Source organism: Vitis riparia, chromosome 11, assembly GCF_004353265.1.
Source record: "Vitis riparia cultivar Riparia Gloire de Montpellier isolate 1030 chromosome 11, EGFV_Vit.rip_1.0, whole genome shotgun sequence".
Taxonomy (NCBI): Eukaryota; Viridiplantae; Streptophyta; class Magnoliopsida; order Vitales; family Vitaceae; genus Vitis; species Vitis riparia.
The window spans coordinates 765,203-791,363 of record NC_048441.1 but is presented as its reverse complement, the minus strand read 5'-3'; the positions used below and the strand labels follow the sequence as shown (position 1 = coordinate 791,363).

At 35.6% G+C, this 26,161-nt stretch overlaps 2 protein-coding genes across 3 annotated transcripts; one reads left to right on the top strand and one right to left on the bottom strand.

The window, feature by feature from the left end:
* Positions 1-1,825: 1,825 nt before the first annotated feature.
* LOC117925400 (microfibrillar-associated protein 1-like) lies at positions 1,826-6,063 on the top strand. Its single transcript, XM_034844399.1, has 3 exons — positions 1,826-1,868; positions 3,600-4,814; positions 5,758-6,063. The coding sequence occupies exons 2-3, from the start codon at positions 3,619-3,621 to the stop codon at positions 5,870-5,872; spliced, it is 1,311 nt and encodes a 436-aa protein (XP_034700290.1). The 5' UTR covers positions 1,826-1,868; positions 3,600-3,618; the 3' UTR covers positions 5,873-6,063.
* A 3,155-nt stretch (positions 6,064-9,218) lies between these two features.
* On the bottom strand, positions 9,219-22,593 carry LOC117924683 (calmodulin-binding protein 60 B). Of its 2 annotated transcripts, XM_034843387.1 has the most exons (9): positions 22,484-22,593; positions 22,266-22,393; positions 20,023-20,098; positions 19,130-19,188; positions 12,416-12,909; positions 12,151-12,311; positions 11,867-12,070; positions 10,987-11,221; positions 9,219-10,270 (listed from the first exon to the last, which is right to left on the bottom strand). In XM_034843387.1, exons 2-9 carry the CDS (start codon positions 22,382-22,384, stop codon positions 9,690-9,692), a joined length of 1,929 nt encoding a protein of 642 aa, XP_034699278.1. In that variant the 5' UTR covers positions 22,385-22,393; positions 22,484-22,593; the 3' UTR covers positions 9,219-9,689. The 2 variants fall into 2 exon arrangements, with proteins under 2 accessions (XP_034699278.1, XP_034699276.1); XM_034843385.1 differs by lacking the exon at positions 22,484-22,593 and having other exon boundaries at positions 22,266-22,477.
* Between the last annotated feature and the right edge of the window lie 3,568 nt (positions 22,594-26,161).

Below are 26,161 nucleotides of genomic sequence, written 5' to 3'. Positions count from 1 at the left end.
CCTTCAACCACTGGAGCGGTATCCACTTAGAGCTTGTGGCCCACTCTTCTTTGAAGTTTCAAGTTACTTTCCTTCTCTGACATATGTTGACCAGATTCAGTAGCTTTGGATGCATTTTGCTCTGGGTTCGCCCAGATATTCTCCTGTTGTGGCCCATTGATTTCTTCTCTGGATGTTAGGCAAATAATGGCTAAGTTGGCATTTTGAAAATAAGCTAATAGTCTCATATATCAATTTAATCAGAATGGTGCCATTTGTGTCATGAATTTGATGTTTAAACAATAATTGAATGGATGTTTGATGCTGAGCTAAAGTTTCCTTTTATCTTATAATGGAAAACCATCCTGTTGTGGGAACTAAAATACTAGATGATTTCTTGTGTAGATTGTTGCCTTTATCTTTGGAATGGTTTCTGATTTGATGAATGAAACCAAGTTTCTCATATACCAGAATGGGTGTTGCTCAACATGCAAGTTGGTTTTGTTTGTGCTAATCAACAGCCTTAATAAACCAATATTTCCCTGTAAGAGAGTTGATGCAAGGTGGGGCAAGCTGAAATGCGAGCTGCGTGCATGTTATCTGCAAGGAACTCCAGATTTTGGTGAGGGATGACATTAACATAATTACCAGAAACCATCAACTGATGTTATTGTTTGATTTTCAGTGTTACTATTGCAAATAATAACAGTCTTTTGAAATTAATTAACATAGGAAATCATCTGAATGTCTTGTATAACTCTCTTTGGTATTGTATAAAACAGAATCAGTTTTCCTTAACTATTTCAAGGATAATTTCAACAATGGTTGTCTGGTTTTTTCTTAGCAACCAACCAGAACACAACATCCATCCCAATTTCCAAAATGAGGAGCAAAAAAAAGGACTCAATAGTAGAACCCACAATGCAGGCTCCTTTTTCCAGGGTGCTAGAAGGGGCTGCCTAGTAGCAGACCTAAGCCTCTGCATTTTGCAGGAAATGGCTGCATGGAAGCACGGTTCCACATTTCATTATAAACAGCACTCCAAGAACTGGCTTCGGCGACTAGCTTTTAAAGTAGCTGAAAATTTTCCAAAAAAATGCATGCATCAATATAGTTATCAAACTATGATCACACCAAGTCTGATGTGGTTGGGTTTGATTTCAGCTTTCTAAAAGTACCATCATACAATAACATTCATAAAAATTAGGTTCAGGTGATGGTCACTCTTACACTAGTTTGTGATTCAAGGTGAGCATATGCTTTCCAGAACCTAGTCTCAAGCCAGCCCATGCATGGACAAACCAAATCAATTGTCAGCATCAGCATCCCAGCAGATCTGATTCCTAAGAGTTCAGAAGGCCCTCAAATTCCAAAATCCAAGACTCACCTGGTATGCTACCCCACCCCCCAAACACATGACAAATGCATTTCACATACATATCTTTTTTTATATTTAATTATCATATAAATAATATAAAAAAGACTTGTTAAAAATATTATAATATTGATTTTTATTTTTTTATTAATCATTTAAATATGATTTAAAATAAAATAATTAGAATTATATTTTTTTGATGATGAACCTTAACAAATTTAAATTAAATATATATTATCAGAGTGTATCATAGTACAATGATAGCAGGGATTGAACCCAAGCCACGGTTTTGATTGAATAAAAATTAATAATTAATAATTATTTATATGAAGCAAATTGTTCTCATGATTTGTTTCTTCTTTTTTTTTTTTTTTTATCATACTAAATCTAAAACTCAAAAGGGCCACCCACTTCTCTCACTCGGGCATCAAGGAGCCCTTTTCTGAAGTTGCCCTCCAGACAAGAGAATCCCTAAAAAGGCCCTATTTTCCTCTGCCACTCTCAATCCTCGCAGGTACTAATCTAATCACGTTATTAATTTTTTTTTTTTTGCAACCCCCGTTTGATTCCCAAGAAAATCCATCCCTATTTGATTTCCGGGAAAATTCATCCTCGTTTGATTTCCGAGAAAATCCATGCAAAACCCTCAAGGAAAACAAAAAAAAATTGCTTTTTTTTTCCTCCCTGTGTTTTCTGGATCTGTTATAGGGGTCTCTTTGCTTTTGTGCCATTGGATTTAAATTTTACAAACCCTAAATCCACGATTTTTGAGCCAGGCTGAAAAATACAACCTTTGCCTGCAAATCGTGATCAGATTACCAAATAGCTTTTTATGTTTTTTTTTTAATTTATATTTTTCTGTTTTTTTGCGTGTATAGGAAGATTAAATAAATTCGGTTTTAAAATTTCATGTTTTTATTTTTGGTGGAAGAAAGGCATTGAATTTTTTTTCTTTTTTTCTTTTTTTTTTTTTGAGGAAATTATTTTTCTTTTCTCCTTTTAATTTCAGGTTTTTGGTTTTTGTATTACGGAGGAAGTTGTGAATATTGGTTTGTTCTTTCTTGAGATGGAGGAAGGAAGAGAACACAATTTCGTCTCTTTAATTTCATGTGTTTCGGTGTTTGGGTTGCTAGGGATTGGGGAATTTTTGTTCTTCCCTAGAAAAAAAAAATGAAGAGAAAACCTTTTTTTCTGACTTTTTTTTTCTTTTTTTTTTCTGGTGTTTGGGTTGCAAAGAAAGTGTGAATTGTTGTTAGGTTGTGCGGAAAGTGGAGGAAAGGAAGAGAAGATGGAGGGTTTTTATTTTTATTCTTTTTTTTCATGGTTTATGTTGTTTTAGTTTATGAGAAAGTGAGGAGTTCTGATTGGTTGTTAGGAAAGTGGATGGAAGGATGAGAAAATGATTTTGCTTTTAATTTAAATTTCCCCTATGTGTTGTTTTGGTTGCTGAGAAAGTGGAGGGAATGCAGGGAAAGGGTTATTGTTTTATTCCTCTTCTTCCATATTATAATAGATTTAAAACCCTAATTATCTCTATGCGTATGCTTCTTTGTATCAATTACTAGTGGGAGTTCTTTAGGACTCTCTGAACTTGTTCTAATGTATGGACAGTTTTCTGTTGTTTTATCCACTGTTTGGTTTTGAGAAAATTTAGGAAAAGACAGAAGATAGCAAACCTTGAACCTTACGGTTTATGTTGTTTTAGATTCTAAAAGATGAATAGTTGAATAAGTTGTGTGGGGCTAAGTTGAATAAAGGTTTTGGTTTCCTTAAATATCTAAGAATCAGTCTTAGATATTATATTTTCTAAGCAACCAAACTTAGAATTATTAAGTTTCTAAACATTAGTATTTCTTGTTTGAAATCCATGCTTCATATGCTTGATATATTTTTCTATCAAACTTTATTGCAAACTAGATATGCCAAAATTTGGTTCTAAGAGAGGGTTTTCTCGATCAAGCTTGTATCTGAGTTCAAGCTTGGCATATTGAGAATGTGAGTCCATGTCTTGTGTCTATTTTAACCTCCCAAGAGAAAAAAGGCTAATATGAACTGTTTCTGTCAATTTCATCACACTTGGGCAGAGATAGAAGCTAATTCCTCAAGGCCCTACCTCTTCTTTCTCTCTTCTAAAACCCTAGTCTTCTTTATGGCGGTTATCAGTTTAAAAAATTACAAATACAAACCCTAATCTTATCAAGCTTGTACTGTCCTAGAGTTTCACCACTTTTTGTTTTTATTCCAGATATTATTGAAGAACAACAATGTCTGTTACAGCGGGTGTGAGTGATACTGTAATTGCTATTAGGGATAAGCTCAGAGGCAAAATTGGACAAACCAAGGTCAAGCGTTACTGGCCTGGAAAGGCCCCAGAGTGGGCTGAGGATGCTGATGAAGATGCCCATATTGGCACCGCCAGTGGAGCTTCCATTGCACTAGAAAAGGCCTTCCCCAGTCGGGAAGAAGATGTCGGGATTGTTAAAAAGGATGATCCTAGGTTACGCCGTTTGGCTGAGAGTAGGATTGACAACCGGGACGAAGTGAGGGCCGATCACCGCCGGATCCGGCAGGCCGAGATTGTTTCAACTATTGAGGAGGAGAATAAGAGGCAGGAAGGTTTGGATTTGGAAGAAGAGGATGAGGATGCATTGGAGGAGCGAAGGCGGAGGATTAGGGAGAGGTTGCTGCGGCAGCAGCAGGAGGAGGCAGCATTACTGCCGGAGGAAGAGGAAGACGAGGCTGAAGAAGAGGAGGAAGAGGAGTCTGAATATGAAACAGACTCAGAGGAGGAGTTGACTGGTATTGCTATGGTGAAACCTGTTTTTGTGCCAAAGTCGGAGAGAGACACGGTGGCAGACCGGGAGCGGCTTGAGGCAGAGGAGCGTGCACTTGAGGAATCAGTTAAGAGGAGATTGGAGGAGCGAAAGGTTGAGACGAAGCAAATTGTGGTTGAGAAGATTAGGGAGGATGAAGAGATTTTAAAGAATTTGGAAGTGGAGGCAAATGCTGCTGATGTAGATACTGATGATGAAGTTAATGAGGTGGAGGAGTATGAAGCTTGGAAGGTGAGAGAGATTGCAAGGATCAAGAGGGATAGGGAGGCCCGGGAGGCAATGTTGAAGGAGAAGGAAGAGGTCGAGAAGGTGAGAAACATGACTGAAGAGGAAAGGAGAGAGTGGGAGAGGAAGAATCCCAAACCAGCCTCAGCACCCAAGCAAAAGTGGAGGTTCATGCAGAAGTATTACCACAAGGGAGCTTTCTTCCAGTCTGAAGTAGATGATGTTGCTGCTACTGCTGGATCTGATGGTATTTATGCTCGGGACTTTTCTGCTCCTACTGGAGAAGATAAGATGAACAAGACCATATTGCCTAAGGTCATGCAAGTCAAGCACTTTGGTCGCAGTGGAAGGACAAAATGGACCCATCTTGTCAACGAGGATACAACAGATTGGAACAATCCGTGAGTTCACTTTTTCCCTTGGATTATATGCTCCAAAAATTTTTCTGAAATTGCTCTATTAAGTATATTTCTCATAGGTACTAACTCAGAACTGAACCACATGTAACTTTAGGTTTTGGTTAAGTCAGCAGCTGTTTTTTCGATTTTCCACACATGAAGATTAATTACTTGTTGGGTCTAAATCCAAAAATTGCACCAAAAGGTTATATCATTTGAACCTTACCCATGTCTAGAGTTATTGGGTGGAGGCCCCTTAACATTCATCTACCAGGAAGTTTTTTATTTGAAATTATCACTATTACTATTATCCTCCTTAAAAAATTGCTCCACAATAGACTCTAGGTCCCTGAGACATTTTTTTGTGCGAAGTAAGAACAGAATAAATATGGATTCTTATAACAGTAGGTGGATATTCAATTATTACAAATGCCTCAATAACCGAAAATTACCTGACAAGAATATAAGATGGGATAATGTGGTCCTTCAGGATTTGTAAGCTGGATTTAAAATAAGTTTTTGTTTCTTATGTCACTTTTTAATCCTTGCTGATTTTATAGGATTTGCAGAAACATCTGTTTTATTTACTTTTTCTTTTCTTTTCTTTCATGATACTCCACTTTAGCTGTGCAGACCTGTACTTTCAAATGATAGAGAAACAAAATTCTAGTATTTTATTCTCATGAATCCATGTCAGAAGTAGGATTAATTAGATACAAATCCATATTTCAAGTCCTCTCTATTTTTGTCAAAGAAACTTCCTAGCTGAAAGAGAGAGTTGCTGTACCCTTCGCCCAATAATTAGGCATTTTGCATTCATATCTAGCATGCAAGAAATCCCACAATTTGTTATCTGTTAAACATGCATGGGCATCATGAAATTTGTTTTGAGTTGATATGTAAGATCTCTTTAAACCCTTGATGCTAATGGTTGGTTGTAATGCAGGTGGACATATAATGATCCTCTTCGAGCAAAGTACAATGCAAAAATGGCAGGGATGAATGTGCCGATAGCAAAACCCAAAGGAAGCAAGAAATTGAAGGACTGGGATTCTCGTTAAATTTTTTAGAAAATTTTACTCTGTCCTATGCCATTCATCCAAGAGATTGCTAACACATATGTTATGCTTGTCTACCTTTTTCTTTTCATGGCAATCTGAGTAGCCTTGGTCATGTTGCAGTACAGTTGTTTATGCGTCTCTGATCCGTGAAATTTCATATAATAGAGTAGCATTTTGGATATTTTGAGTTCCTCTTCTTTTCTTTCTTTTTCTTCTCTTTTAAGGGATCTGAGAGTGGATGGTGATTCCTTTTTTTTTCCTTCGTTTTCACTCTGATGCCCGCCTTCTGAGTTGTGTGTGTAACCCCTGCATTTCAATAGTATTTGGATTTAGGGTTATTCTCTTGTGCCGAAGATGATGCTGTTTCTCAAAATCAGTGTATTGTGAGCAATTATTAGGAATAAGCTCATCTGCTGCATGCCACTTTTGAATTCCATATATGTCATACCTTGGATGGTTCAAAATTGTAGTTTTAGAGGTTAAATGACATGCTCTCTTGATTTTCAAGACCATGTCCAAAAGAAGGCTTGTTTTGATTGAAATACAGTCTCAAAGAGCTACATTCCCAAAGCTTCCATTTCAATTAGTTTACTTGATCTGGCTAGCTTTTTCAGTACCTATTGGTGGTGTCATGTGCATATTTTTAGGTTGCATTTGCACCCTAGTTCCATCTGTTTGTATCCCTGTACATTGGTCTTCTTGTTTGGTACATTTAGCATTTCCCTTTCTTTGAAATCAATCTCAAACCATTTCAAATAGAAAAGGGCAGTAGACCAGTTTAGGGTACACGCAGTCTGCTCTCACCCATTTCTCTCCTCTCCCATATACCCCCTTCTCTGTCTTTTCATCTCTCCCCCATTTTACCTCTTTCATTTCATGGCAAGACAACCACCCATTTCCCTCACTGAGGTATCCTGCCACTGAGAGCTGCAATTTTCAGAGGTTAGAATAAGCTAGTCCTCACACAAGGCGCAGCCATTTGGGTGAGGTTGACCATCTTCATTCAGAGCTCTGATTCAATCTTCCAAGATGATCTTTAAATTCTGGAGATGGGATCAGTAAATTGAAGGTGCGAAACTCTCGTTTCTTTTGTACTCCATGCATTGATTTTTCTTAAAGAGAAAATCCATTGTCTTGAAATCTTATACATCATTTTCTGTTTGGCTGCCAATAAAATGTGGGTGAAGTGAAGAAATGGAAACTTTCAGTTTTTATGCATATCATTTATACTGCTTTGATTTCCAGAAAACTGGAAATCCCAGTTCCATGTAGCCTAGTAATGGTGTTGGCACTTTTTGATAGCCCAGAAATTTGAAGAAAATCATATAATATTTTTTATAGGTTAACATTTTTTTTCCTTTTTCATCATTTGTGCCTACTAGGAATTAAATCCAGAACCTCCACAGATGACAGACCCACCTCAACCCTTTACCAGCTTGAGCTTCAATATTAAAAAAAAATTATTTTTCTTAATATTTTTTTTCTTGGCACTTAACAGAAATCAAGCTAACCGAAATGAAAATGCTATTCGCTTTCTGTGCTCATCTTATTCATTTGGATTTCTCATGGAACTGGAATGAGTTTTGTCTCAGCATTTGCAGACATTGCTAGTGTTGAAGAACTGAATCATAGTAGAAGCACTATTTGCTGCATCTACGGCCAATTGTCTTTCTTCAAATGCTATGACAAATTAAATTTTTTTTTTTCCAGTTATTTTCGCTGAACTTGTGCACTTTCTCTTAGTGGTCATTAATCAGTACCGATTATGTTTGTTAATAACTGCCTTTTTTTTAATTCTTATCATAAATAACTGCACTTTAGTTTTGATTTTTATATTTTTGTCTTAAATTAGTTTTTTTAATTAATAAATATGCAGCTTTCTCCTTCCTATTCTTGAATTACCTTTCTTTTCTTATTATTTCTCTCATCTTAAAGCAGTAAAGCGTCTACATGAACATTCATTTTGTTAGAAAACAAGGCTCTTTGAAGTTGAAAAATTATAAGGTTTGAATTATATTTTTGTTTCTTATTTTTTTTTTAAATAGAAAATTGTGCTTTAACCGATGGTAATTGGATAAAGTTTTTTAAATAAATTTAAGTTTTTATTTATTTGAATTTCTAACGATACCTAATTAATAATAAGAGTAATATAGTATTAAGGGTATTAAGTAAAAAAAATTGTTTTATTTTGCAAACTCAATTAAGGGTATTAAGTAAAAAAATAAAAAAAATAATTATAAATCATTATGAGAGAAATGTCATTGAAACATATTCCAAGGATAAAATTTGAAAAAGGGCATCATGTTTATCATATGACAGGTTGTAATATAAAATCATTGGGCGTGCCAGTGCTCAAATACCCACCGTTGTTTTCGTAACATAAATAATCCCTCTTCCGCTCAACAAGGTCACCACAGTTTTTCTCCATTTCAACAACACCCACCCACCCACCAAAAAGAACACCCTACCATCTTCAACCATTATTATTCAATCAAACAAACAAGTAGAGGGTACCAAGAAAATTTTCCATAATAATAAAACCGAAAAAGAGCTGCAGACATACACCTGCTTCATAGCATCACACACAATCTCCACAGGAACTGCATTGAAAGCTTTTTCTACAACTCTGGCAACACACAAGCTAGGAGAGAGAGGAGGGGTATTTTAGAATACCTCATGGGGTTTGGATTTGGAGTTTTTGGTGGGAGCTCCATCGGGGGCTTGGGGGTTTCCCCTTCCACTTCTATCTCTTCTAGTTCTTCTTCTGCAATTAGAAAAAGGAAAAGAACCCACAACCCCAGATCTGGTATCCTCATCTCTCTCTCCATTTATACGATACAGCAGAGGTGTCCTCACCGATCCACCCCTAGGGAGAAATTAACGAGGTAAACAACAAACGGGTGCGGACTCCTGAGAAGATGTGATTTCAAGTTTCAACACGGCTCTCGTGAGTCATGCCTCACCTCTATTTATTTTTGTTTTTTCTCTCTCCCTGTGCCTGCTCACCTCTCTCTTCTATTTACGAGAAAACAATCGGATGACTTACATCACCACCTACACACCATGCTTTGTTAGCAACCAAGAAAAAGAAGATGAATCCAAATACCGTGACGTTGGCATCTGTTTCTGTTTCTAGTATTCTATAAAGGTTTCCGGTCGAGGCCTATGCAATGAAATTGGAAAGACTTCCAAACAGATGATAAAAAGAGTACATGCTAAGAAATTTAGAAAGATGTAACATCATTCTATAACTATGCACACTGGCTTAGCAGTTTCATGAATGGTTTCAAGAATAATCCGACCTGAATGCAAACTTCATACAACTGATTAATGTAAAATCCCAGACTGTTCAATGCACGGAAAAATAGGCTAGCATGATAAGATTAAGAAAAACTACCCATCATTCTTATACCATACAGAATTTCAAAACCAGACTTCAGTTGACATCACCTAGAATTCACAAGTTCCCTAGATGTTGTCTCCAACATGGAAAGGGTTGTTAATTGAACAGCACAACTACCCTTCAGAAATCTCAAATGCATATATCATATCATTCACAAACCAGAGGCAATGTGATGAGTGAAACCAGAGGGAAGTAATAATTAGGGTGTTGAACACAATAACTTACTGTACAGGCAGCTGTACAAGAAGAGATTCCTAGATACCTGACACGAATCTTAGAAACAACTCAAGACTTCTGAAACCAACCTCGAGTTGTTGTCAGCACTGTTGAAGAGTCCCAATAATTGATATGATAGAAATAACGTGGGAAGAAAGGCTTCACAGGATAAGTCCACGAGCATCCTCACAAAAATTTCTAATCATCTTCTAACTCAACAAGCTGTGCCCGCTTCTCTGCTGCTTTCTTCCTGATAAAGAAGCCCCACCTCATTGCTGCCTTGATCTTCAGCCAACCGACAACAGCTTTTCCAGGACGGCTTCGATCCTCCTCATAGAGACAGTTTGAAGGTGATGCCATGTATGGTGGGAAACCATACCCATCATCGGGAATAATATGGCCTCCCATGCTGAAGACTCGGAGCAAGTGCTGCATATCATCACTCTCAAGCATCTCATGACTTCTAAGCCGAATCTCTTCCTCCGTGAAATAGTCATCAACTCCCTTGTCTCGGTTATTCAACAAGTCACTAAAAGGGTTAAGATTGGAGTGCTGAATAGATGAGTTGAGAGCCTGGAACCCCATTGTAGATGACTGTGGTGGACCAAGGGCCAAACCAACACTGCTATCGTTCCTAGTGCTTTGGATTTGGTGAGAATTGTTGACCAGCTGGTCATGTGAAGGGAATGAAGGGCCATCAAACTGGGCACGGGAACTGGAATTTACAAGCTGGGGCTGAGCCGTGTATCTGGTTGCAAGACCATCATTGTACCCTGAACCTGAAAAAGGAAAAAGATGGAGAAGAAAAAGCATATGGGTGGTTAGTAAAAGCTCGGGTTGAAATAACTAAGCATAGACCACTTCCATGGAACATGCACATGTGTGTGTAGCCAAGAATATTCAATAACATGGCCTAGCTTTGCTTTTCTTTTTCTTTTCTTTTCTTTTCTTTTTCTTTCTCTTGTCTCTTCTTTCTTTATTTATTTTTTTCCCCATTACTCCAGTTTCCATAAAGTACTTTTCCACGCCATCATAAAAATGTTAACAGTCACACATAGGTAAAAATTAAGCATATGACACTCCACACCCTGGCTTCATAAATAGCATTTTGAACAGACATGAAAAGTAGGTAAGAAGCTTGTGGTCAAGACAGCATTTAATAGAAACAACCTTGCAGACCTATCTCCCTGTTTATAGGTAGACTAAACTGCACAAGTGATTTTGCTTCCACAACCAGCCATGTGATTTAGAAACTCAGATGCTCAATCACATAGCTAACATCATCAACAGTTTTACAAAACGACAATTCATTGCATCTTGAATTAAAAGAACAAGAAGTTATCCTTCAAAGGTGAAAAAGACAAAATAGCAAAATCAGCCACCCTAGAGGAATCAAAAAGTCCAAAATTTCACTAATCTCTATTTATCATCAATTCAGCAAGATAAAATAAATATACAACTACTGAAAGGGATATTTTGTGCCAGAAATGCTTACCTCCAACTGACATGCCTGGATCCATCAAGGACTGCTCAGAAGGACCTGCAACTGGCGGACGTGGAAGAGGTAGCGGAGGCTCTAAAGCAGTAGGATAATCCATGGAGCCTATCATATGTTCATTTCGCGATGTACTCGACCTGATAATTTGCTTGAAGCTCAAAGACTTGCCATCATACTCTTCAACTTGATTCCAGTTTTCGTATGCTTTCTTAACCAAGTTATCGACATAGACCTGCAAGTAAAAGCATTTGACCTTGGATCATTTTAAGGTGGGAGGTTAAGACATGGCTAACTTATTAAGGAGCAACCAATTATGATTCAAGGTCTTTGTGTTATTTTAAATTGCTTGGGTGCCCTAGATACCAGGAGGAGATACTTATGAGTTGGAATGGTAGATCCATCAGTGGGAGAATGATGCAAGGAATTGTCCGTCATAATATGGCCTGGTGCATTTGGGAAACAGGAATAATTTGAGTGAATAGAATATACAATCCACAAAATAGAGAGAGAGAGGCAAGAAAGAGGGTTGTTTGAGGGAACAGACTTCATGATTTCCAGGTAGCACACAGAATAGAGCAGAAGACAGATGAATACTGAGTATAATGAGTATTGCAATCTGTAATAAGATAACAAGGTTGAGATAAGTATGGTGGAGAGGGACATTTTGTTCTTAGCAATTAAAATGTATGATCTGGACCAGGGGAATAGTAATAAGAATGAAAATTAGCAAAGAATAGTATTATGGATTCAGCAAAGGAATAGTATTCTGGATTGAAAGCGTCATCATGCAGACTAGATCTTAAAGGGAACCACTTAAACACAATATAACAGCAGAATATCATTTTAAAAACAAAATAAAAGCATATACGATACCAACCTTCTGGCTCTCAGAAAGAGAATCAGCAGAGAAATACTGCTCCCCAGCAATAAGACCACTCAGCTCATAGATGTTGTTAAAAATAACACCAACATTTCTTGTATCATCAGGATAATAAACATAGAACTTTCCACTCATGGTGCAAGTCTTTGCATGCTCTATAAGAGCCTCCCACATCTTATTTGACATGCCACTTCCCAGGATCTACAGCAACCAGAAAAATATATCAGGAAACAAGATTAGATCATTGTATTTCTAATTCAGCAACTAAATATTGCACTTACACTCCGCAATTTTTGGGAGTCTCTAACCACAAGCCGGAGGAAATCTTCCACTGTGTAAATGTGGGAATTATTTAGCCTCTTGTGGAATGAACCATCCTTGCCAATCTTCTCCAATCTCCACACGTCATCAGTTAATGCAGGTGGATAGTGTTTCTTATACACTACCCAGGGAAAAACAGCAGATTCAATAACATGTCAGCACAGATAAGAAAAAGAACAATAAAACAATTAAATAAATAAAAGACAAGGATGAGCCTGAACCTACATTCCCCCCTGTGATCTTTAACAGTGAAAGCTTCTGTTTTGGCTTCACGTATGTGTATGCCTTCACAAAATCCCAAGGCAACCTTCAGCCCAAGCCTAAACTTCCTGCTCCGTATCCAACTAGAATTATCTGTAAATGTGAGGTCTCCTAGTGTTCCAACACCTTCTTTGAGTGTTACTTGCAAGTCCCCAGTTAAAAGTGGTCTCTTTCCTTCACGCTCTTTAACCACATGACTGTCAAATTCTTCCTGAGTCCAGCCCTCTTCATCTTCATTATTGAAATCACCTTCAAGGACAACAACATCCAGTTTTACAGAGGATTCAGGTCCAGAAGTTACAACACTGCCGCTGTTGGCATCCACCAGGACAATATGGATTGCAGCACCCTGCTCCCCCTCTACTTTTCCTCCTGTAAAAAGGGGAAGAGACAGCCTGGACCTAAACTGCAACTGCAAGTTTCTTCCATCAGGTCCTTCAATTCGTTTAGGGGAAGACCTGAAATGGCAATTGTTAGAAATAAAAACCACCAAGCCAGATATGAAACAAGTCATTTACCATAGCAGTAAGATATGATCAAATAGGGAAGAAGGTAAATCAGGGGAAAAGGAAGCATTTTAGGCCAGAAGAAGATTATTTAATTGCAATATTTTCCCAGCAGATAAAGAACCAATGGGCTCAATTGACTCTTTCAGCAGCATAGCCACCCTTACACACCATAAGTTATAAATATGTCATGCATGTTAGGTGAAACATGATTATGCTTGTACATCTAAAATATTATGGTTTACATACAAAAAGTTGAAGCTAAGATAAATTGCTCAAATATTTGACATCTTTAGCAATTATAAGCATAATAAGAAATTACTTCTGATTGATTTCAATTGTTACTAGAATTAATCAATTAGAAGGAATGAAAAGATCCCAAATTTGTAGATTTAACCTCTCCAATTTTTGAACTTGAAAAGTAACTCCTGTTCGACATAAATGCCCTTCAACATGTAAATTATTTATGTGTGTTTAAAAAGAAAAGGTTATTTTAGCAAGAAAAAAGTGAGGGATTTTTGTTCAAAATGAATATTTTTTAGGGTGAAAAAATGGAGGGTTAGATTTGCAAATTGGGGATGATTTCATCCCTTTTAATCAAATAACCTTTGTTACTATCATATTCAAATTTATAATCACTTCAAGATATCATGATTCTCTTGCAATTCAACCCCCTTATGTTGATAGATGCATAACTTTGCAAGGCATGCTCTCAAGCTATGATAATGTAACAAACATTGTGAGCAATGCAAAAGATATTAAGAAAAATAGCAAAAGACATTAAGAAAGAGAATTAATAGCTCAATCAACTTGCAAACAAATTTGGGTTGAAAATTTCCAACCCTATGTAAAGAAGGTTTGGGTCTAGATTCAACTTTGACCTACTCAAATAGTAGCCCTAAGTTCAAGCAACTCCACAGAACTGCAAAATGGTAGGTGCAAGAAAATGATACCCAAATAATGAAAAAGCATTAGAGGAGATTGCTGAAAATAAAGGGGCAATATTGGAGGAAACTTTTGAGTTGCATTGTCACATCTATGGCTCTAAACTGCTGTATCCAGGTCTTTAGAGTGGACAGAGAGTGGAAACCAACTTTTGGAAGTAACTCATCTTGGCTGGAGAGGTGCTTTGAGGATGAGGTTGTCAAAGAGATTGGTCTCAAGATGGTTAGGACTAGGACAGGAATACGATACTGAGACTGTTGGACATTTTTGCCATAGCCCTCAAGAATTTGGAATGAGATCAAGGGTGACCTTTCTTTATAGGCAATAACAAATAAATTAACAAGCGACTATCAAAGCAGGGGTCGCCATCTAAATACATAAGAAGTATACATAAAGCACTACAAAGAAAGAAAAGGAAGAATAACAAAAAAAGCACCCTAGCCTAGATTAAACCCATCAATGAAATCCACCAAAGAACTACTCTGGAGCCCAAAAGGAATTCTAGACCAATCTAATAGAAGTTTGATTAAGAGCTCTTCCCACTTCTAGTGCAGTCTTCCTACGTAAAACCTCTGTCATTCTACTCCCTTCACAGGCACCAAAACAAACAAAGGAGAGTCATCCTCCACACCATTCTCTGCCATTTATCCATAACCCACAAAAACCAACCAATCAAACTCCTTAACTGCCCTTGAGAGCACCCAAGTAGAGAAAGTAAGAGATCCCAAACCAGCTGAGCTTGCACAAAATGGATAAAAATATGGTTTGCTTCCTCTTCGCTATTCCTATATAAAATGCACCTACTTGCAAGGGTCAACCCCTCTTTCATGAGCCAGTATATGGTTAGAATCATTGCCCAAGTTGCTTCCAAGCAAAGAAATATGCCCTTGGTGGAGCACTTGACCTCCGTGATTCCTCTACAGGGAACTGACATATCCCTTCAGCAGACAAGGAAACATAAAAAATTTTAACCTAGAGGAGCCCTTTCTTTCCTCACTTCCAAACAAGTTTGTCTTTCCAGCTCCTCTGATCAACTGTGATACTAGGAGGATGTTCGCAAAATTTCACTCCAATGATGTGCTTAAAGGATGAGTAAATTCCATCTCATTCCTTTATGACAAGGATGCACCCTTCAAACTACTCATGAAGAATAAAAAGAAACAAAGAAATTAAATAGTACTTGTAGATCTAGCTCATTAGGAGTCAAATTTAATGATTCTTAGTTATGTGAGTCCTTGTATGATTTAGAAAATGAGATATTAAATTACCATTTTCTGAAAGTTCCTATTTCTTTTAATCCTATTGTCTATCATTGGGAAGTTGTAAGTGTCTTCTAGCCCACCCTTCTTGGTTATGGCCAATCACCTAAGGGTTGTCCTACATTACATTATGTCCTCAAAAACAAGAACTCTAATGTGAGAAAAAAATTTAGCCCCATTAGCATCACTACTAGCTTGTACAAGATTACTATAGGGTCATATCCAAGAGACTATGCTTCATGATACTATTTCTTCCTTGCATGGAACCCTTGATAAAAGTTGGAACATTTTATGAGTTGTTAGCTTGCTAATCCAGTGGTTGAAGAGTGCATCAATTATGGAAGAGGAGGTTTATTTCGAAGATGATGGATTTTTGAAAGCATATGATCATCTTTTTGATAGAAAAATAAAGTGAGAATATTATATTAAAGGCACCAAAGTATACAAGACGTATACAACAAATTTCAAATGGTCAAGCCAAAAAACGAGGGAACACAAAAAACTACCCCCTCCCTCAACAACGACCTAACTAATTTATAAAAGAATTAAAGGCATAGAGCCTTCATCCATGTACAACTTGATCCACAATAAAAGGTAAGAGAAGTACTTTTGAAACTTTAATGAAACTTCTCATTTTTAAACGATGTTCAATTCCTTTCTTTCCACATTATCCAAAAATTACATTAAGGAAGCGGATCTCCATGCCTTCTTTCTTCTTTTTCCAATAAAGAAGTCATGCCAACCTAAAAGAATCTCTCTAAACATGGAAGAAAGGCCTAAGATACACCAAAAAAAGACAACAACAATTGTCATAAAACTTTAGTCTTGACACAGTGAAGAAGGAAGTGATCAATAGATTCTTCCACAACATTACAAAAGAAACAACAGCTAACATATGATCATCCGCTTCTTTGGAGTTGATCTAAAGTCAACACTTTACCTTAGCCTCCCAAGCAAAAAAGCTCACTTTAGATAAAACCTATGGCTTCCAAATTATCCCCAATGGAAAGGAATGCCACAACCTGGCTCCAAGATAGAATAAAGGGCTTTAAACTCCATTACTAGAATCCATCTAAACCACCCTATCCTCCTCTTCCCTATACATCGACTTCCCTTGCAGTCTATAGAGAAAATGTTCTACATTGTCCAAACACTTAATAATTCAAATTCTTGGCAAAGCAAGGGTTCCAACGTCCTCCTTCACAAGTTTGCCACCCATGCCTCTTTTGAAGAAACTAAGGCATGCAGTGTGGGGAAGGAAACACACAAAGGCTCCTCACCACACTAGTCTTTCCAAAACTCCACCATCCTCCCATTTACCCACCACCCAAAAAAAAAAAAAAAAAACCAGAAAAATTGAGGCCCTACCATTGAAGAGGTCTCAATCCTTTCTTATAGCTTTCCATAACCCGACCCCATACACATCACTTGCTTGACAAAAGTGCCTCCCCTCTTTTTCCTCCACATATTTACCACCTATAATTTGCTTCTAGAGCAATTCCCTTTCAGATGCACATCGCTAACTCTATTTGCACAGAAGGACTTCCTCTCTTGGTTTCGAGTCTGTGGACTGCTTTTGTATACTCCCTGTATACCTTGAGGGCACCAGTTTAGTGTTTCCTCTTTCTGTTTAATATTATTCTCTTTATCTATCAAAAAAAATTTGCACAGAAGGACTTCGTTAAGCAACGAGAGGCATTTAACAACCAAACCCCCTTTCCTCTTGACCACGCACACAATCAACCATTTCATTGCGTGTTATTTCTTTCTCTAGAGCCCAACCTCCCCATAGAAAATCACCTTGAATCTTCTCTATCCTCAATCTAACTTTCCTTTGGATGCTAAACAAGGGCATAAAATAAATAGACAAGCTCAGTGGAGACATTCTAAACTATATTGCAAATAATAAAGGCTTTGCTCTAGGTAGTGGAGTCAAATGAGGAGTTGAGGCTAGTTGCATAGTGTATATCTAGGGAAGCTAGGTATCTTTTTTGGCATCAAGATTAGCAATTTGGTTCATCAAGCATAGGAAGGTATCCTACTCAGTTTGCAAGTGAGGAATGATATGGTCACTCATCTTCAATTCACCAATGCCACATCTTATTTTGCTCAGAGAACAAGTTGGCCAATCATGAGATGCTTCTAAGATTGTGAAGTCGCAAGGTGGGGGATGGGGTTTTGGAGGATTTATATATATATATATATGTATGTATAAAGGAAGTCAAACTAAAGTAGAAAACACAGTATACCAAAAGTATACAAGTGAGAAACAAAAAAACAACTAAAATAGCTCCAACCCTACCTTAAGAAAATAAGCACAACCATTTTATAAAATCTAACAAAGGACCTGGAGCTCCCTACTACCTCCTAGGAGGAACCCTCAAGACCACATATATAGATTAGTTATGAGGGAATCCTTAAGAGCTTGGATAGCGCGTTCCTCCCCTTCAAAGGTTCTTTGATTTCGCTCTTTCCAAATTGTCCATAAATGGCAAAGAGGAGTTGTTCTCCAAACCTTCCTTCTTTTCCTGCCCAGAAAACCACTATGTCATCCCTTTAACAAATCCTTAACAGAAAAAGGGAGAACCCATAAGATGCCAAAGAAGGAGAAGCGAAAGTGTCATAACTCTCTAGCTATCCCACAAATGATAAGAAGATTGATCTATCGATTAATCTACATCTTTGCACATACAATAAAAACCTGTCAAAACCTAACCTCTCCTCTTAAGTTGGTACATAGTTGGGATCCAACCCCAAGTCACTTCCCAAGTAAAACAACTCACTTTGGTAGGAGCCCAGGAACCCCATATTATCTTTGAGGGAAAAGTCACTTCACCCTCCGCTTCCAATGCATCGTAGAAAGACCTCACAGAGAACAACCCACTCTTGCTAGCTTTCCAAACCATTTTATCCTCTTCACCTCTAATTCTACCAAACTTATTAACTTTTAGAATAAAATTCTGCACAGCATCCATTTCCCAATCATGAAAGTTTCTTGAGAAGCAAGAGTTCCAAGTGACCATCCCTCCTTCTACCTCCCAAACATCATCCACTCATGCCTCCTTAGAAGCAGCAAAGGTGAATAAAGAAGGAAAAGAATCCTTCAAACATCATCACAACATGCGTCATGCTTGCTAGAATCAAGAGATCATAAATTGGGTAGCTGTAACACTTCGTGACATTCAGAACTAGGGATGGATTGTTGGAATAAGTTATTTTCAATCCATTCTGGATTAATTAACCCAGTCTTGCTAACCCAATGTCCTCGCCTGCTTTCTTTCTTCCTTTGGGATCCCTGATGCAATGAACATCACAGCAAAACTACAGAAAGAGTCATAGTGATTTGGCATAGGAGAGTTGACAGACCATCAGGAGAGCAGGGAGATGTGTGTCAATCTAAGTAGAAATCCTGAAATAGGATTGGGAGGGAGAGTCACTCTTCCAAACAATTTGTTGCTAAACCAAATACAATCATTCAACGATTTATTCCAAAGATGTTTCCTTGAATTCTTTGCAGGCCCAGACCTAAAAAGAGTTAAGGTATATAATCTTCCCCAAAAGTTCATTTAAAATCTGCAACCTTGCCTTGAAAAATTCTAAATTTCTTCATCCATACTACCAAACATTCACTAGAATTATGCATGACAATAAAGCCCTCCCTCTTGTAGTTCTACCAAACTCTGGGCAACTGAATACTGTGAAAACTGTCTGAATAAAGGAGTAAACAAATAAGTGGTTGATGGTATTTACACCAACCAGACACAAGACATATAACCCAAAACAAACCACGTAAATGACATACCAATCACGGCAGAGAGCTTTAAAAGGCCTTCCAACCCATCTCATAGGTATTAACCTTTGTGAGCTACTGACTAAGCAATAACTTGAGTTTTTGGCCTTCAAAATCAATCTACATAGAAGGAAGTAACAAACAGTAGTAAAAAGACACTAAAATGGAATTTTCTTACCTCCCATTGAGCCTGGCAGGGCCTAATTTTGCCAAAGCACGCTCCACTTCTTCACTGACCTGTTTAGCATTAGTTGCAGTATGAACCACTAAGGTAAAAAAAAAAAAGGCACAATAATATGGAAATAACTAGACAAGCCAAAAAATGGCTGCTGGCTTCTGTGTGCAGAATTTTTCTGTTAGATGAGAAAAATTGCTTTTAATGCATTTTCACATAGAAAGAAATATGTCTTAACAGAAATAAAGCAAAAAAAAAAGAAGTCACGGTAACAGTAAAAAAGATGATGCAAATATAGTCAAAGTAACTTTAAGGTTTTTAAGACAAGAAAGCAGTTTAGCTGAGTCAAGTGCTGCTACTGATTACTTAACAAAAACTCTTATGGGGTGGAGGGGGAATAAAAAAATTTACGAAGTTCTAGCATGCAACCAATCTATGATTCAAGTATGCCAATTAAAGTTTCACCCTTGCAAATAAAGAATAAGTTGCTTAATTTTGATTGATTATCTTTCGAAAAATTCAACAAATTCCCATCATAATATATATGAAGCCACTATGATTGAAGACTAAAAATGATAATGAAAGATCACTCATACTAATTTTCATGAAGAGGAACACCAAGGTGTCAAAGTTATTTTCTTCTACTTTTGAAAGTTAGTATTAATGTATTAAGGATCCAGACTAAATGGTTGAAGCATGCACTCCATTCTAAGTTGAGGAGAGTATTTTTTTTTTATTGGAAACGCCACAAAGATATATTAATAAAAAAAGAAGTACAAGAAGAAGGATGAGAAATCCTCCCACCAAATATTTGACATTAAATGGCAGTCAGTCATCTCAATATGAGAGGAAAAAAATATTTAACAGAGTGGTAGAGTACATAAAGTCTATCTTACAACTCTACGAAGAATAGGTTCCAAGGATGAGCAAAGTTTCTGCAGACTATCCACCTTGAGAGCTTCCACTATTACACTGCATGAGATATATATTCTTTACTATATTAGAACTGACATAAAAATAAGTGTTAAATTGAGACGTTCATAGAGGTTTAATAGAAACAGGCAAGTGCAAAAAGAGAAAGTAAATATCAAGAAAAACCATAGGTTTAGAGAACAAGATTTTTCCCTTCCAACAGCAAGCAAGCATTTTGGCAAACATATTTTAAAACCATTAACAAGAGACATGAACACAACTGACATCACAACTAAGCAACACTTCATTGCAAAACAAAAAAAATTAAATTTAAATATCAAGAAAAACCATAGGTTTAAAGAACAAGACTTTTCCCCTTCCAACAGCAAGCAAGCATTTTGGTAAACATATTTTAAAACCATTAACAAGAGACATGCACACAACTGACATCACAACTAAGCAACACCTCATTGCAAAACAAAAAAACTAAAAACAAAAACAAAAAAAAAATCAATTGACAAAATTAATCACACATGAAAATTTTGGCAAGAACTCCCATGTGAGCTGCACATCTTATTTAATTTTGACAAGTTAACAACTTAAACTTTTGGGTTAAATTGGTTAACATAGGCCTTCATAGAATTTTAGAAAAATCCAATACCAGGATTTTGGTTAGGGACTTAGCATTCTGATTAACTCCTAAAAGAGTCCACTATGGAATCACTTTTGAAAACAACACCCCCAATTGCTTTGATTTCCAGATGCTCTTCATCTCCTGACTCGGAGATAGAAATAATTAATTAGGGAAACCAAGTTTGGAGCTTCTGTTGGGCTCCAACCCATACTATGAATTAATACAGTTCCATTGCACTCCAACCATAATTAGGAATTAAGAGAAATTTCAATGAGGCTATCACATTTCTTGGGGTTTATTTGTAACCTAGATTGAAGTACTCTATTGCTTAGTTAGCCCCTTAAAATTGCAGAATCAAATGTTTGATGGCCAAAATCCTAATTTGGGTTCATCTGAGGTTCACAGTTTCCAACGAGGCTACCCTTGTGTTTCTCTCCGTGCTTTTTGCCTTTGGCGCCTTATATAGACCATGTATACTTTTGTGTGTTGCCCTCATGGTAGGCACTTTTAATTCAATTGAGATTACCAAAATCAAAATATGTTTAGTTGGTCCATTAAAATTGCAGAATCAAATGCGTGATAGCCAAAATCCTAATTCAGGTTCATCTGAGGTCTACAGCATCTCATGCAGATATCAAACCCTCCCAAAACAAAGCATTAACTGTCTTTTCTCAAATTAAGCACCAGAAGAAGCCACATAATAGTCAGCAGCACAGAAAAGTGAGGGAACCACAGGACTACAAAATACCCTAAGGCTGCATTTGATGTGGAATTAGATTTCATTTAGCATTTGAAATTGTTGGAATTCTAAAGTCTTGCTTTTTATTTTGGAATCATATATGTGGATTCCAGATCTGAAATTCAAATTCAATAGAAAATAACTAACCTATTATGCAACCAATCTATGGATCTGTGTGGCCCATCAGAAGGGAATAAGTGAATTAAGCTTTTGGGGGAGTTTTGGGGAGCAAAAATACCAGTATTTCCCTCCAAAAGGATAAGAAAATACAGTTTTTGCACACGGCCATGACTATAAACCCCTTTACCCAAGTTCAACTCCCGGAAGCAGCCAGACATGATTCACCGGAACACCCTCTTCAGAACTTCCTAATTAAATCAACTCCTACTCCTACTCCGAAAAGAAAAAACCCACGATACCCGCTACAACAAACCATTCAATCAAAGCTTCAACCGCAAAACCAAGAAAATCGATCATCCTGCACCAAAGATCACCTCAAATACCAAACGGTCAACCAAAACCACAAAACAAACAGAAGCTACCTATCAACTCCCACCCTAAAATCCAACAACAGGTTGCAATAATTGATAAAAAAAAATTAAATTAATAATAATATTAAAAATTAAAACTAGCAATTCAACCATCTACGACCAAAAATCAACTCCGACTCCAAACTCAAACAACAGAACGCAAAAATCGCTCCAAAAAATGGCCTATCCAAGCACAACATGCAACAAACCACTGAACCAGAGCTTCAACCACCAAAAATCCATCAATTCAGCCATCTAGCACCAAAGATCAACAGTCACCAAATATCGCCGAACTAAAGGCACAAAACAAACACAAGAACCCACCTTGCGAGAGCCGGCCGCTTCCGCTCCGGCTGCTCCTCCTCCTCCTCCCCCTCCAAAGTCCGCTTCCCTCTATTCATCGTATTCGACCTCTCCATCAACCGCGTCGTCGGCCTCTGCATTTTTCAGATCTGCACACCAAAAACCACACCAAACAATCACCACACCCAAAAAACTCTCTCCAACCGAAGCCACAAACACTACCGCACCCCGCCACTCACCTCAAACCCTAGAGAGAAACCAAAGGAAAACGCAAGAAAGTGAGGGAAAGAATATGGAGAAGAGACACAAAAAATTGAAAAATGAAAAATAATAATAAATAAGTAAACAAGTCGGCGGTCTTCGAGTCTACTCTGACGACTCTCTCTTCACTGTGTTTTTATGCTTTTCGTCGTCGCTTTAAATTGTCCGTCCGCTTCGTCTCATCCTGGCCGTTGATTTTTCCAGATGTGATGTCATTACATAAGGTAGTCGCCACGTCACTCGAGTTTGTTGCTCTTTTTATCTGGATGATGGGGTTGGTTGACTGGAGTGACTAGGAGTTTATGAGCTTTGCATGCCGTTGAATAAGAGTGTTACACGTGTCGTAAGGTTAAAGGATGTCATTAATTGGATTTTTCCTTCGTTGTGAAGCCCATTTATTAATATGCTTCATAAATGACGCCAACGTAATAAAAGAACAAAAGGTTTATTAATTAATATAAAAAATATTAAGAAAAAAATAGGGTTTATTAGGTAATATTAAAAATATTAAATTTTAATATATATAATTTGAAAAAAATCTACCTTCAACAACAACAACAACTACAACAACAAGATATAAATCATTAAACAAAAAGATAACAAATAGAATTAGAGATAATAATGGAACGGATTTTTTCAAATACTTGTCATTAAGGTCAGCTTATAAATTTTTTAATCAAATCATAATGATTTAACGCTCTTTCTTGTCTTTTTAGATATATATTTTATGTTATTTTTGTATAAATAAAAAGTGAATTTTTAACTTTTATCTAAAATTTTTAATAATACTTTTAAAATAGAGTTTTTAGCTTTTACTTGAAAATTTTAATAAAACATTTAAAAAATCAAACCTATTCTAATTCAACTTCAAATGAAAAAGTTCAACCCCAACCTTAGCGTTTGTTGTGATGCCTTATTATTATTATTATTATTATTATTATTTAAGTTATAATTTGAAGGGGAATAAAAGTGATCATTTTCAAAAGGTTTTATTGGTATTATAAAAAAAATTATTAAATAAAAATTTATTATCTTGATGGGTTAAGAACATAATTTGTATAAAAATTTATTTTTACCTTAAAATTGTGTTTTAATTATTTCAAAAAGTTGTTTTTAATATTCACCAAAAAGTCAAATATTTTAATTTTCTTATTCAAAAAAACTTTAAAAAATAAGTCATAAGTTAAAAAATAAAATAATCACAAATCATTCAAAATCCGAAAACAAATTATCATTAGCATTACATTAAAAAAACAAACACCACTTTAGTTTTACAACCAAACTTCGGATGATTATTCTTATAATTCATTTTTTCATTTAATTTTCTATTTACACAATATTTGTTGAAAAGGGTTTTCAAAAATAATATTTAAGGATAAAATTTTATTTGAAAACTCAAATATCATATTTTCAGGCACTATACACCTATATATAACATAAAATTTTCAAAAAATATTCTTAAAATTTTCAATTGTTTTTAATAATACTTTGTTAAAAAATACTTGAAAATACCTCAAATTTATTTTTTTTTAAAAGTAAATTATTTGTGGAATAAAATTTTAAAATATTATTTTTAAATTGGAAAAGTATTTCCTAATAGTTGTCGCATGATGTCTCATAAACCTTTTTGCTTTTGATGTTGTGGAGTGGGGTTGGGGGCTGGGGTTTAAATTCTTAGTTGGGCCCATGCTTGTTGCTTTGTTTAGTCTTCTTGAGAATGAAGCTTCCATTGGTTTGATATGAAATCAATTTTGTTCTCTTTCAGTTTTTTTTTTCCCAAGAAAAGAGGATTTGACGTCAAATGGAAAAATGCCAAGAAAAAAGCAATTTTCTAGTTGTAGAATGGGAAATATGTTTCCTTTTATTGAATCATTGAAAGCAGTTTTCAATAATTTGTTTTGAAAATAAGATATTTTCTAAAATAAATTAAAAAAAAGGAAAAAAAAAAAATTTGTGTTGTATATTAATGTAAAATGCCTTTACAAAGAATAAATTTAAGAATAATTAATTTTTATATTTAAAATTATAAATAGAATTTTATATTTAAAGGAATTAGAAACCATGTTTAAAAAATATTATCAAAAACCATTTTTTAAGAATTAATCGAGAAAATTATTTGCTCTAACCTTTTGTTTTTCACTATTATTAGAAATATAAAGATAGAATTTAAAGATTAATTTCAAAATAAGATTTTAACGTTTAATATGATCAAATGTAAATTAATAGTAAGATTTTTATAAGTCTTTTATTTTTATATATATGTTTTCCATTTGTTTATATAAAAAATAAAGTTGAAATCCCACATTGTTTTTTACTTCATTTATTTTTTCTATTCAGATTTGATTGTACACGTCAATGATATATTCAAAAGGTATCGTTTCGAGACCTATTGAACATTGAATCTTGTTTATTAAAAGTAAATGATGAAATTTACGTCATCAGATAAAAGTATAAATAACACCAAAATACAAACAGACGAGACCAAATTTTGACATAAAATAATAAAACTTAAATTATATGCATAGGATGATGTGATTGATTTCATTTTTTGGATTGGATCAAATGGGTTCATGAGATTACAAATATTTGTCTTCCTAATCACTATACTAATCATTTAAATCCAATAGTGAGCTTGTATTGACTTCACTATTTAGATAAGTTGGGTGTCATATTGGATGGCAGCTCAAAAGTTTGAAAAAGTTGGTTAACTTATACCTTTTAGGGATTTTTTGGAGTGTGTAGGCCCAAGCACTTTAAGAAAATTTTTAATTCTAATGATAACAAATTACTTAGAAAAAGACAATATTATCATTAGTAATTGTTGTAATTGTTGTAATTGATAATTAACAAAAATATTTTAAAATTGAGTCATTATTATTTTTTTATGGGTGTGGGCTTGTCTTGGGCTTGAAGACATAGCAAGAATTTTTTATTTATGTTTTTTAATATTATAAATTAAAATTTTGAAATATTAATTACCACTTCTCTAATTCTATTATTCCACCATCCCAAACAAAATCAAAAGCTAAAAACAAAACAAAAAAAGGAAGACCGAAACAAAACAAAAACAGGAGACAGCCTATTTTTGACCCAAGCCTTCGTTGAAATATCAAGAAAATATGATGCCCAATATGAAAATTTTGTATAAATTAAAGAAAAATGAAAAAGAAAATGTGAGTCAGAGATATGGATAAGGAGGCGGCCGCCAATCCCTAAGCTCCAACTGCAAGTGTGAGCCACAAATTTGGAGTGACTGTGTCCTCAAAGTACAAGGTTCATCTTTCCAGGGTTGCTGTGGGCAACTTTTGATGAATGATGAGTGGTGAGAAAATATAAACAATTTTATTTTATTGTTTTTTCAAAAGATAAAATAAAAAATTATCCTTGAATATTGAAAATTTTGAAATGGGGATTCTTGATATATTAGTTCCTCAAATGCTAATTTCAAGAACATTTTTTGCTATTTGATGCAAGATATTACATAAAGTTTGTTTGGGAACGTTGTAAACCCATTGTTTAAAAACAATTTTTTGAAAAACAACCATATAATGCTTTTTAAAACAAAATTCTTAATTTCTTTTGCATTTTCAAATATTTTTTTTGAAATAATTTTACAATAGTACATTATTTACTATCAGTTTTCATATTTATAGTAT

Excerpts from the sequence above, each read along its gene's own strand:
- LOC117925400 (XM_034844399.1), top strand. The coding sequence starts at position 3,619 with ATGTCTGTTACAGCGGGTGTGAGTGATACTGTAATTGCTATTAGGGAT. Across the intron at positions 4,815-5,757 it reads ACAACAGATTGGAACAATCC|GTGGACATATAATGATCCTC; the intron begins GTGAGTTCACTT and ends GTTGTAATGCAG.
- LOC117924683 (XM_034843387.1), bottom strand. The coding sequence starts at position 22,384 with ATGCAGAGGCCGACGACGCGGTTGATGGAGAGGTCGAATACGATGAAT. Across the intron at positions 20,099-22,265 it reads AAGCGGCCGGCTCTCGCAAG|TGTAATAGTGGAAGCTCTCA; the intron begins GTGGGTTCTTGT and ends TATCTCATGCAG. Across the intron at positions 10,271-10,986 it reads TCCAGGCATGTCAGTTGGAG|GTTCAGGGTACAATGATGGT; the intron begins GTAAGCATTTCT and ends TTCCTTTTTCAG.